The sequence below is a fragment of the Psammomys obesus genome, unplaced genomic scaffold (assembly GCF_907164565.1).
Source record: "Psammomys obesus unplaced genomic scaffold, mPsaObe1.curated_primary_1811, whole genome shotgun sequence".
In the NCBI taxonomy this organism is placed as follows: domain Eukaryota; kingdom Metazoa; phylum Chordata; class Mammalia; order Rodentia; family Muridae; genus Psammomys; species Psammomys obesus.
Genome location: NW_026592890.1, coordinates 25,530,766 through 25,542,625, shown reverse-complemented (window position 1 = coordinate 25,542,625; position 11,860 = coordinate 25,530,766). Strand labels below are relative to the sequence as shown.

The 11,860-nt window shown below is 47.7% G+C and overlaps 1 protein-coding gene across 2 annotated transcripts in view; it reads right to left on the bottom strand.

Moving 5' to 3' along the window:
• Positions 1–1,066: 1,066 nt before the first annotated feature.
• The window catches only part of LOC129683211 (sodium-dependent glucose transporter 1B), a 19,756-nt gene continuing 8,962 nt past the window's right edge, over positions 1,067–11,860 (bottom strand). For both annotated transcript variants that reach the window (XM_055615851.1, XM_055615850.1), the window contains exons 2-4: positions 6,222–6,390; positions 5,066–5,182; positions 1,067–3,095 (exon numbers count right to left, since the gene is read on the bottom strand). In XM_055615851.1, coding sequence (XP_055471826.1) covers positions 2,101–3,095; positions 5,066–5,182; positions 6,222–6,387 — 1,278 coding nt within the window. In that variant the 5' untranslated portion in view covers positions 6,388–6,390 and the 3' untranslated portion in view covers positions 1,067–2,100. The remainder of the gene's footprint in view (positions 3,096–5,065; positions 5,183–6,221; positions 6,391–11,860) is intronic.

The window sequence follows — 11,860 nt, the reverse complement described above, 5'->3', positions numbered from 1 at the left end:
CACCTGCGTCTGACCTAGTGCCCTTCAGGCTGTCAGGTGAAACCTTTTGGAATGTCTTAAGTTAGCAGACGGTTTGTTTCCACTTCCCCCAAAGCTAAGGTGGCCGTTGATAGCATGGGAATCCTCAAGAAGAGACGTCCTCACTGTGGATCCTGCCAGGGCAGACAGTGGGCCAAATGGACAGTGATCCCCCTCCTGTAAGACGTTTCTGTCAGGGTGTTTTAGCACAACAGAAAAGTAACTGAACCCCCAAGCTAGCCTGCAAGACCCTGAGAGGCTGGGTCGCAGGGACTCAGGTGCAGCTCACGATGGCAGCGGGCCTCAGCATCAGCCAGGTGAGGCTGATTTTGCCAGCACACAGAATGAAAAAGCTATAGGGTAACTGCGGCTTCCACCAACATTCCGAAGGAAAGCCTCGGAGGCCGGGGCATGTATGGAAGGACCAGAACGCTCGCACCTTACAGGGCAACGGCATGAAGCTATAGGAAGGATGGCAAAGCTCTCAAAGATTCCGTGGGGATGCAGATTGCCGAGAACGTGAACGATGTGCCAAGCTCTAGGCAGTGAATAGATCCAGCTGAAGAGAGGGGCCGTGCCTCTTACAAGCAGCAAATCCAGGATAGGGGGCGGGGGGGCATGGCTTGTTCCGTTATCCTCACAGGCTGTTCACGGAGCTATAGGAGTTAGCGTCTTCCCTCCTGGGGTTGTTTTGGTCTGATTATTTTCCATTCCCCCGTTGGAGGAGGCGTTAATGTCACTGCCCTGCCATTGTAGTTTGGAGGTATGTAACGTCCTTTTGATTTTCGCAGACAGGATCTCGCTGTATTTTGGGCGGGCCTGAAACTCATGCTACGCTGAGCTGCCGTGCTATGACTACAGGTTTGCCTTGAGTCTCAGACATTGAGCTCGGACTCCTGAGCAAACACTTCAGATCTCTGAGACTTTTGAAGTACAGCGGAGAATTTTTGCACTGGATTCTATTTTACTGGATGAGACAGTGGACGGATCGTTATTTTATGTATGTACATAAAAAAAAAACACTGCCAATAACTTTGTCCCAGTTTTAAATGCTTGTTTATTATAAGGTGTATCCTGATTTCAGACATGTTAAAAGTACAGATTCATCCACCTTAGGATGGGTTCAATTTTGCCCTGGTTAGTATTTTTCATAAGAGTAATCAGCATTAAGCACATTAAATGGCACATGAAATCAGTGTCACATTGTTAATGTGCTTTTCATCATCTTTGTTTATTTAATATTTGCAATGAAAAATTGACTAGAGGTTATATTGATTTCTGGGAGACATCTTGTAAAAACATCATGATGCATAGATTTTCAGTTTGGGGACTGGAGATGACCCAGGGGCCTATGCTGAGAGCCCGGGGAAAACCTGATAGGCAGAGTCACATGCCTTAAACCTTGCTGTGTTTCCTTCACAGCAATAAAAAGCTGAAATCAGTCACTGTCGCTGGCATGCTGTGGCTCAGCCCTACAGCAACACCTGATCCTTACAAGAATGATTTCACAAAACTGCTCCCTGAACACGTGGTAGAATGGGCAGGTGGTCACTGCCGAGAAAGCCCATCTGATATGCCAGAATGCCCACAGCTTCCCGGCCTCCACCACCTTCAAGGTGGCAAGCATAAATATCACCTAATAATTCAACTGCCAGAACAGTCTCTTAGCAAGGGCTTACTGTACGAGAGCACTTGGTAGTTTATGGATGCCTGAGAGTCGCGGGACATTTCTAAATTTTCTAGCATTCTCTACAAATAGACCTGGAAAGCTTAGAGGTCGACGGGTATTGAGAAATTTCCACTCCCCAGTTGACTGAACTCCTTATCCAGTGAAGTCCCTAAGTAATTCGCCCTCTCTGCAGCATGTGTCCCTTCTGGTCCAGGTGTGTGTCAGGGGGATTGCCTTTATTAACCGCAGAGGAACTCAATAAAAGGCACTTCTGTGGGCTCCATCACAAATCTCCAGATGTCTGCCTTCCAGATGGCCCCATGGACCACTCACTTCAACCACTCCGAAACCGGTTTCATTCCCCTTCCCCACCCCCACCCCCTTTTTTAAAATCTTCACATATAGTCTCTTCCTCAAAGCCTAGAACTAGTGGACAAAGCCTTCTGGTCCTCACTCTGTTTTCTTCCTTTGCGCTGGCGTTCCAGGGGTAAAGTGGCTAATTTATACATCACAGGAAACAAAACAGCAGTGAAGATGGCTGATCCCAGACATGTGTACAGGACTACCGGCAGATCTGGGTAGTGTCCCTGGAGAATCCCGATCACTGCAGGAATGGCCATATCTCCTAGGGCGGCACCAATGACAAAGAATGCTGCAGATTTCCCGGTTAAGGTGGTGTACTGCTCAACCCAGGAAATGCCGCTGGGAAACGTGGTTGCCATTGAGGCTCCATACACAGATGTCGCAATCCAGAGACAAAGATGGTTCTTGTCAAAAAGCACCAGAAAGAAAGATGAGGCCAGGCTGCCAATGTTGCTCAGCACGATCATGGTTCCAGGCTGTAAGACTGTTGCAAAGAAGATGGCCAGGCCCCTGCAGGCTGCAAAGGTGCCCCAGAAGATGGAGTTCAAGCCAGCTGCCTCGCTTTCTTCCATGCCAACGTGGGTGGTGGCAAAGGAGAATACATAAGAGCCATAGGTCACCTCAGCTCCCACGTAAAAGAAGAAGAAGAGGAAGAGGAGGCAGAGCAGGGCCCAGTGATATTTAGCCCTTCGAGCTACCTGAGCAGATGCTGTGGATTTTTTCTGCTTTGAGTGTTTCTTACAAAACAGACCAAAGAGAAAGACAGAAACAACTAAAATATAGGTGCTGATGGAAGCATATGCCCACAGGAGATTCATGTCATCGGGTGGCGCAAACAGTGAGCCTGTGGAGGCCTCAGAGGATCGGTTCAGCATTAGAGGGTCAAAGTCGGACTCGGTGTGGTTCTGAGCAGATGCTGCTGTGCCCCAGGCCAGTTTAGCCAGCAGGGGCGCCAGGACAGCACCCAAGGCGAAACTGAAGTGCAAGGCCTGCATGTGGGGGGCTCCTTTGTCCCCCCAAAGAGCCAAGATGAGGACATTTGCACCTGCCAATGACACAAAGGGATGGTTAGAGTTAAGTTGTCACCTAGTGCAGGGAAAACTCAACAAGTCCTCATTACGATAAAGAGGCTGTGCCTGTGTCACCTGACTGGAACGCTGTGACGTTCTAAGTGACCCACCACTGGCCCCAAGTGATTCTGATTAAGGGGTTGACCCATGAACTCCAGAAAACTTTGTGTTGTAATGTCTCAGACTCATAGATGGAATGGCACAAGCCGGTGAACACCCCTCCCCCCAAAAGCCAGGGACACTAGCAAAGGGCTGCTATAAACAGTGCTGAAACCACACCGGGAGCAATGTATAGACCATTGCAAATGTTCGAAATATGCGTGTTTGCTAGGCCAAAATATTATCATCAGCTAGAGGCCAAATGACAAAGCTTTCTGGCAATCACTTGAACCTTGTGGCTGAAATAAATATAGACATTCCATCCGGAACCTGGATCCTTCAAGCTTTGCTGTTCCAGTTGGAGGAAACAGGCACACCTTTCAGAATCCACACAAGGCGGTCTGAGCACCTGCCAGGGGAAAGCCCTAAGCACCAAGCCATTGGCTACTTTGTTTTAACTAGATACTTTGAGATAATCATGTAAGTCTTTTTAGCTTAGTAAACCAAATGAAACCTGTGTTGTAAAATAGTGCATGAATTATCAGGTAACGTTAGAACATCAAGGGATACTCCAGCCAGGGAACCAGACCAGGGCTTTGACCAACCATCATTGGAGAAGCTTCTTCCTGCAGAGGTGGGAAAAAACACAGACCCACAGCCAGACCTCTCTCACTCCCTCTCTCTCTTATTCTCTCTCTCTCACACACACACCTTGGATCACTCAGCCCTAAACTTGATGTCTCTGTCAAGTCCCTTCCCTCAGAGCTCAGGGACACACAGAAGAGGAGGTAGAAAGAGTGTAAGAGCCAGAGGGGATGGACAACACCAAGAAAACAAGGCCCTCTGTGTAAACATGATCAAAGCTCGTATGAACTCAGAGAGACTGAGGCAATGTGCACTGGGCCCTCACAGGTCTTCACCAGCTCCTTCTTGTATATACTGCGGCTTGCAGTTTAATGTTTTCATGGGATTCCTGAGTATGGGAATAAGTGGGTCTCCTTTCACAAGGTTTCTTGTGCCTTCTCTTGGGCTCTTTTCCTTCTGTTTGTTTGTTTTGCCCAACTCCAAAGTGTAGGTTCTTGTTTTATCTTATTATATTTTATCATTATCCTCTAGAAGCCTGTTCTTTTCTAATGGGAGACAGAAAAGGGGTGGATCTGGATGGGGGAGGCAAGGAGCTGGGAGACACAGAGGGAGGGGAAAGAGTACTCAGGATATGCGAAAAAGATCTGTTTTCAGCAAAAGAGAAAAGAAGAAGAACGGCAGGGGAGAGCTGGAGAGGAGGAGTTGATGCCATCATGGATGGCATTTGGTAGGCTTTCAAATAGATGTTGACATAGAGAAAAGCTAGAGCTTTGGGGGATTTGGAACTTCCAAGAGAAATCAACAGGAAAGACAGAAGCATGGAGCACACACTTCTCTTAGCTCAGAAGACAGGGTGTGTTTGAACTGCGTCTGTTTCTGTGCCTTCTTAGTCAATCGATGGCCCCATGCTTGTTTGCAGCCACCAGTTCCTCTCACTTGACAGTGATAAAATTGAACCCCCCAAACAAAAGCCCATTTCCCCCCCCGCACTACCAACCACAGAAGGGTGGGCCTTTCCCAGGCTAGCTCCTGTAAATCAGTCTCTCGCCAAACAAAGGCATTAAGTCCAGTTGTAGAGTCGGCTGTTCAAAAGTCAATGCCCAAAAAGCCACCACAAGGTGTGCTCTGCCCAAGCGACCCCACGGCCAAACCGGGAAGTCTGTACCATTTTGAAAAGCATGCAAGGGACAGTCGCTGTCATCTCCTGGACCTTTCCAGCAGAGGTCCTACCTCTAGAGGGGACATCGAAGGCTTCACACACCTGTATCGACCACGCCGGTGGAAGCCCCGAAGCCAGACATGGTGACGATCACTAAGAAGGCCGTCTTGCAGAAAGGGATGAGATAGAGCACAGCGGCCGTCGCCAACATCGACACTCCTGGGAAGAAAGGGAAAGGAGTCAGCTGTTGGGACTGGGAGTGTAGCTCAGCGGTGGAAGGCTTTTCCAGCATGCATGAGCCCCAAGTCTGATTCTTCACTGCAAGAAGAAGCTTTCATGTTAAAAGATAAAAATAAGTATATATATATATATATATATATACTGTATCCCTCAGGACCATAAAATAAGGACACACAAAGAAGACTGAATTAACAGAGCTGCAGCTTCTTCAGTGAAATACTTTACGTGCAAAAATCACGTAAATTCTGTAAGGCTTTTGTAAACTAAGATGAAAATTACTATGACCTAACCAGAATTATAGTACTATTAATAATCATAACAAATTATGCAGCAAAGCAAAGTTTAGTAGCAAAGGGAGGTAGGCCAGAAATTATTTACTGCTTACTGTCAAACATTTGAGAATCTGGGAGAAGTTTTGGATGTGGGCTAACAACGCCTTAGTATAATAGTTTCTGGCTAAATATTGCTAAATTAATTAGTTCTGGGGAATGGGGGGGAAATGTAAGAAGAGCCAACTATTTATTCGTCGGCAATAACTTATTTTCCTTGCGTTGTGTCTTAGACAGCATTCAACTAAATTTCCCTTAGTTGTGTCAATTTATTGGAAAAATTATGCCAAGAGCTTCGCCACCTTTTCCAGGCGTGGAAGGGACAGTCTGGGGTCATCTGTGACACCCGGCTACAGGGACAAAACCATAGCCTACATCGTTTCCTACACACAAACACACACACACACACACACACCCGCCCCCTTCGTGTTCAGTCGCGAATGCACAGAGCCTGGCCGGGTTCCGGGACTTCACTCTACTCCCTGTGGCCCCAGAAGCCCTCTCCTCCCGGCGGTGCCTGGAGCGGAGCCTCTGTTCCCAGTGGATCAGGACAGACTCCCTCCAGCTGCTGGGGAAAGGGCCCCAGACCCCAGCTCCTGCCTGCTTCTGCTGTCAAGAATCCTGCGGGCTGGGCCTTCCCCGCAGAGGGCCAAGGTGTGAAGTCAGGCAGAGCCTGGGTGTTCACTCACCCAGGAGAAAGTACTGGTTCGTGCGGTCGAAGAGGACCCCGCCCACCACGGTGCCACCCAGGAACCCAGTGGCGCGGCCCACGAAGAGCAGAGACAGGCTGCTGATGTTTCTGTTCACGTTCGCCGCCAGGTCTTGAAACGTTGGTCCCAGGATGGCGATGCTCATTCCCTAGGATTTAAGAGAAAAGGCAAAAGATTTATTTATTTTTATTTATTTTATTTTTTTATTTACCGTAAGTGAAACCGTATCTGATAGGAGTGGTGGCAGATTGTTCTGCCATAGAAAGGGTGGGGCGCTGGAAGACAGCGCTTACTTCTGAGACCTGCGGCTCAGAAAAATGGGCAAGGGCAGTGCAGCTGTTGTCGATACAGCGACGCGGTCCTCTGCGGTTTATCTGTGCGCAGCCTTCAATTTTTTAAAACATTAGTTCTTTTGAGCTAGGGGTTTGTGCAGCTCCAGCTGGCCTCGGCCTTGGTATGTAGCCAGGAATGGCCTTGAACTCCTGATCCTCTACCCCTACCTCATAAGCCCTGGGTTTCCTAATATAAAAACTACTTAATTCCTTTTCTTTTTTTTTTTTCCCTCAGTTTTTACCTTAAAGCGTAGTCTGTATGCCGTAGTCTTGACGGGCCTTTGTATATTTTCTTTTTTTTTTAATTTATTTATTATTTATACAACATTCTGCCTGCACACCAGATCTTACTATAGATGGTTGTGAGCCACCGTGTGGTTGCTGGGATTTGAACTCAGGATCTTTGGAAGGTTAAGCGAGTGTTCTTAACCTCTGAGCCATCTCTCCAGCCCCCTTTGTGTATTTTCAATTGTACTTTGTGCAGATGCTGAGACTTGAGCATAAATTATTTCCAGTGTTATGTCCACAAGTCAGGCACGGCGGCCTGTGGTCCTAGCTGGCAGGAGGATCAAGGCAGAGCATAGGTTCTGTCAACATGGGCAACACAACACAACAAGATCCTCCACATATGAGCCGTGCATGACTCCAAGCGAGTCGCTCTTTTAGCTCTCACCGTCTTGTCACCTACGGCTGTTCAAGGCGACACTTTACAAAGCCACTCTTCAAGGACAGTCATAGAAAAGGCTCTGTCAAATCCAGGAATCTGTGATTTTGAGGTCGTTCCTTTGACCTGGGTAGGAATCCAGACTTCTAATGAAGAACCAGCGGCTCATAAACTTGATGTTTAACCCAGCGTCAAGCGAAGTGAGAATTAAGTTCCAAGGAAATGACTTGGCAGATTTTCACGCTAAGTAGCCAGTGGTGACATTGTTAAGCTATGCAGTTTGAATGAGCTCCACAGATTGATCCAAGTCTAATTACCTACCATAATCTATTTAATGAACAGTTCTAGGCACCTGAAGTGGAAAAGCAAAGCTGGTGTTTAAGGGATTGGAAATTCATTGCCAAGCATGTGCCTGGGGGAGCTTGGATGTCTGCCGGGGCTCGCTGGCTCCTTAAGGCTTGTGACAAAAACCCTGCAATTCCAAGACTCATCCTGGAGGAGCTGAAATCACCCACACCAAAAGCAAGCACCCGTGGACGGGCAGGAAAAAAGGCTTCAAACCAAGGTTTGCTTTGTCAAACCCTGAATTTTGGTTGAGACAATAAAGGCCTCAAGCGCTCTACTCCCAGAAGCTACACACTTTGAACCCTCAAGAATGGCCGTGTTCGCTTGACACCCACGGTGCTTACTTTCCGGTACACAAGGATTGCCCACGCAGACAGTCTGATGCTGCACAGTAGCGTTGAGTAGGTGCTTTTCACGTAGCTGTGACAAGTAGAAACTTTAATTTTTTTGTAAACTGGGTGTGGTGGTACAGGCCTAGAATCTCGGCATTGGGGAAGTGGAAGTAGGAGGATCAAAAACTCAATGCTGCTGGTCAGTGGTGGCCCAGGCCTGTAATCCCAGCACTCCGGGGGGCAGAGGCAGGTGGGTCTCTGTCAGTTCAAGACCAGTCTGATCTACAAAGTGAGTCCAGGACAGGCAAGGTTACACAGAGAAACCCTGTCTCAACAAACAAACAAACAAATCAATGTTATTCTTGGCTACAGAGTGAGTGTGAGGCCAGCCTGGGCTACATGAAACCCTGTCTCAAATTTAAAAAAAAAAAAAAAAAGTTTGCTTTCTTCATGGAGCATTCACAGAGAACTCTCCAGCAAGAGCAGTGCTTGTTTTACAGTACAATGGCATTAGGGCAAGCTTGAGTCAGCTGAATGGCCCCAGTCCTGGCTCACTGAGGGGCAGTCAAGGGCAGGAGGGCTAGCCCGGACCAAGTCCCAAAATGTTAGGGTTCATTCGGACCCCAGATTCAGGCTGATGGAAGTTTATTGGAACACTGAACAAAAAACTGACTGGTCAGGGACACGGCCTGGATTTGGGAGCCAGACTGTGACACCAATTTGTTTCTAAGTCAGGCCTTTTATAAGAAAAACCATAACCAGGTAACAACCAGGTAACCAGGTGGGAGGCGGGGCTGGGGGGCAGCATTACATCATTTTGACCAGCCAAACACAAGAAGAATGGATTTTGTTCCAAGCACATTGCATCTAGGTAGCTAGACAAAGCATTTTAAGCTAATTGCCAGGATATGGGCTTGGAGACATTCCAGTTTCTCATTGTTCCAGGAGAAAGGAACATAGCAGGGTATTGTAGTTTTGTTTAAGCCGAACACATATCATTATTTCAAGCAGAACGTTCAACGAGTATCGAATTGTAAGTAAAAAGCTGTTCAAGTTCTCGGGCAGGCAGAGCCTGACAACCTGAACTTGATTTCACCTTATGATGAAAACTGAGACTTGGTGGCAAAATGGCTTCTGATATGCTAAAGGCAACAGCAGATATTAATGGATGAGCTACAGTTATGCTAGAAACAAACAAACAAAGGTTTAAGCAGGTTACGACACTCACCTTGAAGAGCATAGACCTTGCCCTTGTGAAATGGTCACTTCAAACCTGTACCCTAGGGACTGCAAATATTTAGTGACTAAGTGCTTGCTGCCTTTGTAGCAGACCCAGGCTCAGTTCCCAGCACCCACATCAGATGGCCCGTTATCCCCTGTAACTCCAGCTGCAGGAGCTCTGACACACTCTTCTGGGCTCCGTGGCCACCTGCATACACACGGTGCACATAAACACACACATAGATCTTTTTCAAAAGGACTGCGCTCCTGGTCATAGAAACTCACAATCTTATGCTCCCATAAACTACAATGCTGCTCAGTAGCCACAGCTTGAAGGGATGGCACCAAAGCGTTACTTTCTCTAGGTCGAAAAAGAGTCCATCACACCCAACAACTGGTGCGAGCCATGATTTCCATGGTCTGGAACCTGGAGCATGGATCTTTTAGGACCGAAGTCACCACCTTCACTTTGCTGAAAGGGACCATCCCAGGTTTTTCTCCGCAGCAGAACTTCCGGGCCTTCAGTCTTGGGTCTGTATCTATCTGGAAGCGTCTGTTCTTGTCTGCTCACATTGTGCCTGTGCTGGAGACCTTAAGGAGAAGCTGGTCAGGGATGTTCCTCCCCAGAAATCAGACACGAGTATAGTTGTGGGTCACTTCCTCAAGATGGTAGGAGAGATCTTCCGTGCCACTGCTAAAGCCTAACCTTTTATTCTTTCCCCTCTAATACCTGGTGTCCCAATCGCTCCCCTTTTCTTTGAGGGGCATATCTGGCTGGGCCCAGACTGTGTTGATACAGGAAAAGCTAATGCTGTAGCAGAAACACCCGAACAATGCTGGCGTTGTGGGCTAGATGCTCCCAAATCAGGAAACAGCATTACTATTGCCCATGCTGTTCCATATTTCCAGGGAGTCACTGTCACACTCCGAAGGACAGGCTGGACAGCTTGGCTCCTTGTTCCCTTCGCTCCCTGAAAATAATAATATGACTTTTTCAACTAATACTCTAGTCACCAGCAAAAGTTAAAAACTTGGGGCTGGAGCGAGGGCTTAGCAATCAAGAGCCCTTGCTGCTCTTGACGTGGAGCTGGATTCCGTTCCTTGCACCCACATGGTGGTTCACATTGGTCTTTAACTCCAATTCTTCTGGTCTTCGTGGATGTCTAGTATGAATGTGGTACAAACATGAAGGCAAACTCACACACACAATAAAAAGTCCGCAGACCTTTCGGTAATCAGAGGCCAAACCAGTCAGTATGTAAAATTAGCGCCTGCCCTGAAGTAAGAGTAAGTGAGTTTCAAATGAAGATGTTTCTAACAGGGTTCCTGGGGTCTGGCCTCGGCAGCCGTAGGGTGCTGGTTACATGACGTTTGAGACAAACACTTATGTTGGGAGAAAGATGAATCTCAGCAATCAGCTGCTCCTGGGGCTCAGAGGAGGAAGACGCCACTCTGAGGGATGCGTGAGAACATTAATAGTTCACACACAATGGAGCAACGTCAGTGTTGTAGACTTCCTCTCTCCATGTTGGGGGCCAGGGTGACAAAGAAACCAGAATACTCTCCCTAACTCCTTCCCCTTATGTTTACTGTGGCACAAAGTGTGGCTCTAGTTAAAAAGATGCCTGAGGGGCTGGCATGAAGAGGCAGGAGGTCCAGCTTTCAACCCCAGCACCCCCATGATGATACTGCTGGCATCTCCAGATATGCTTCTGCATACAGTAAGGAAGCTTCCTCAGGGTAAGGGCCAGCGTTCAGTTGGTCTGCAAGCATGGTAAATCCCAAGCCTTCCTTACCCATGGTTTCAAGCACTTATATTAATTGGTTATCTTAGGTCATACGGCTTCTGTTACCAGACAAACTGGACCAAAAGAGAGAGAGAGAGAGAGCGCTCTGGTCACCAGTGGAAAATATCAAGGAGCTAATTGGATTCATGAGAATGGTTCCCTGACTTTGCTAAGCCTATGACTCCCTGACTGCTGAGCCTATGGCTCCCTGACTCCTGAGCCTATGGTCCACTCTTAGCCCACACTGCTTACTGAGGCTTTTTCCTCCTGTGTTCCATCACTGAGAACTTCCTACAGCTCCCACTGCTTGTGATGGATTTGGGGTAGAGGAGTTGTTGAAGGCACAGCGAAACTGAATTCTGGTTGTAAAATGTAAAGTCTGTACAAGAAGAATACAGAAGTTACATTTTTCCACAAATGCTATCGAAGGTAAGTTCTCAAGTGAAGACAAGTTATGGTCACTGTGACAGTCTGACTCGATGGCGGAATACAGAAAAGCAGCACCCAGCCCCAAAGCTAAAACCTTCCAAACTGAGAACTAACACGATAACCAAAGGCTATCAGCATTGGCGCATGTGGATGCCTGTAGATCCTCGGAACCTTTCAAAAAGCACCAGTGAGCTGTGCTTGGGCACGCCGCTGAAGACACCCCGAAATCTGTACAGTGGCCCTGTAACAATGGCTCTTACTTGTGTGCTTTCGCCATGTAAGTTAAAGGAATTTGGAGTAGTCTCCTGTGACAGAGATTTCTGATGCTATTTCTAGATGGCGCGTGCGCGCGCGCGCGCGCGCGCGCACGCACGCACACACACACACACACACACACACACTAAGTGGAAAAACTGTATTCTAAAAACTAGAATCTCGGATGCCTTTTCAGAGGATTTCCTATGTAAGAACTGGGTCCTTTCCAGAGGATTTCCTTGTAGGATGTAAG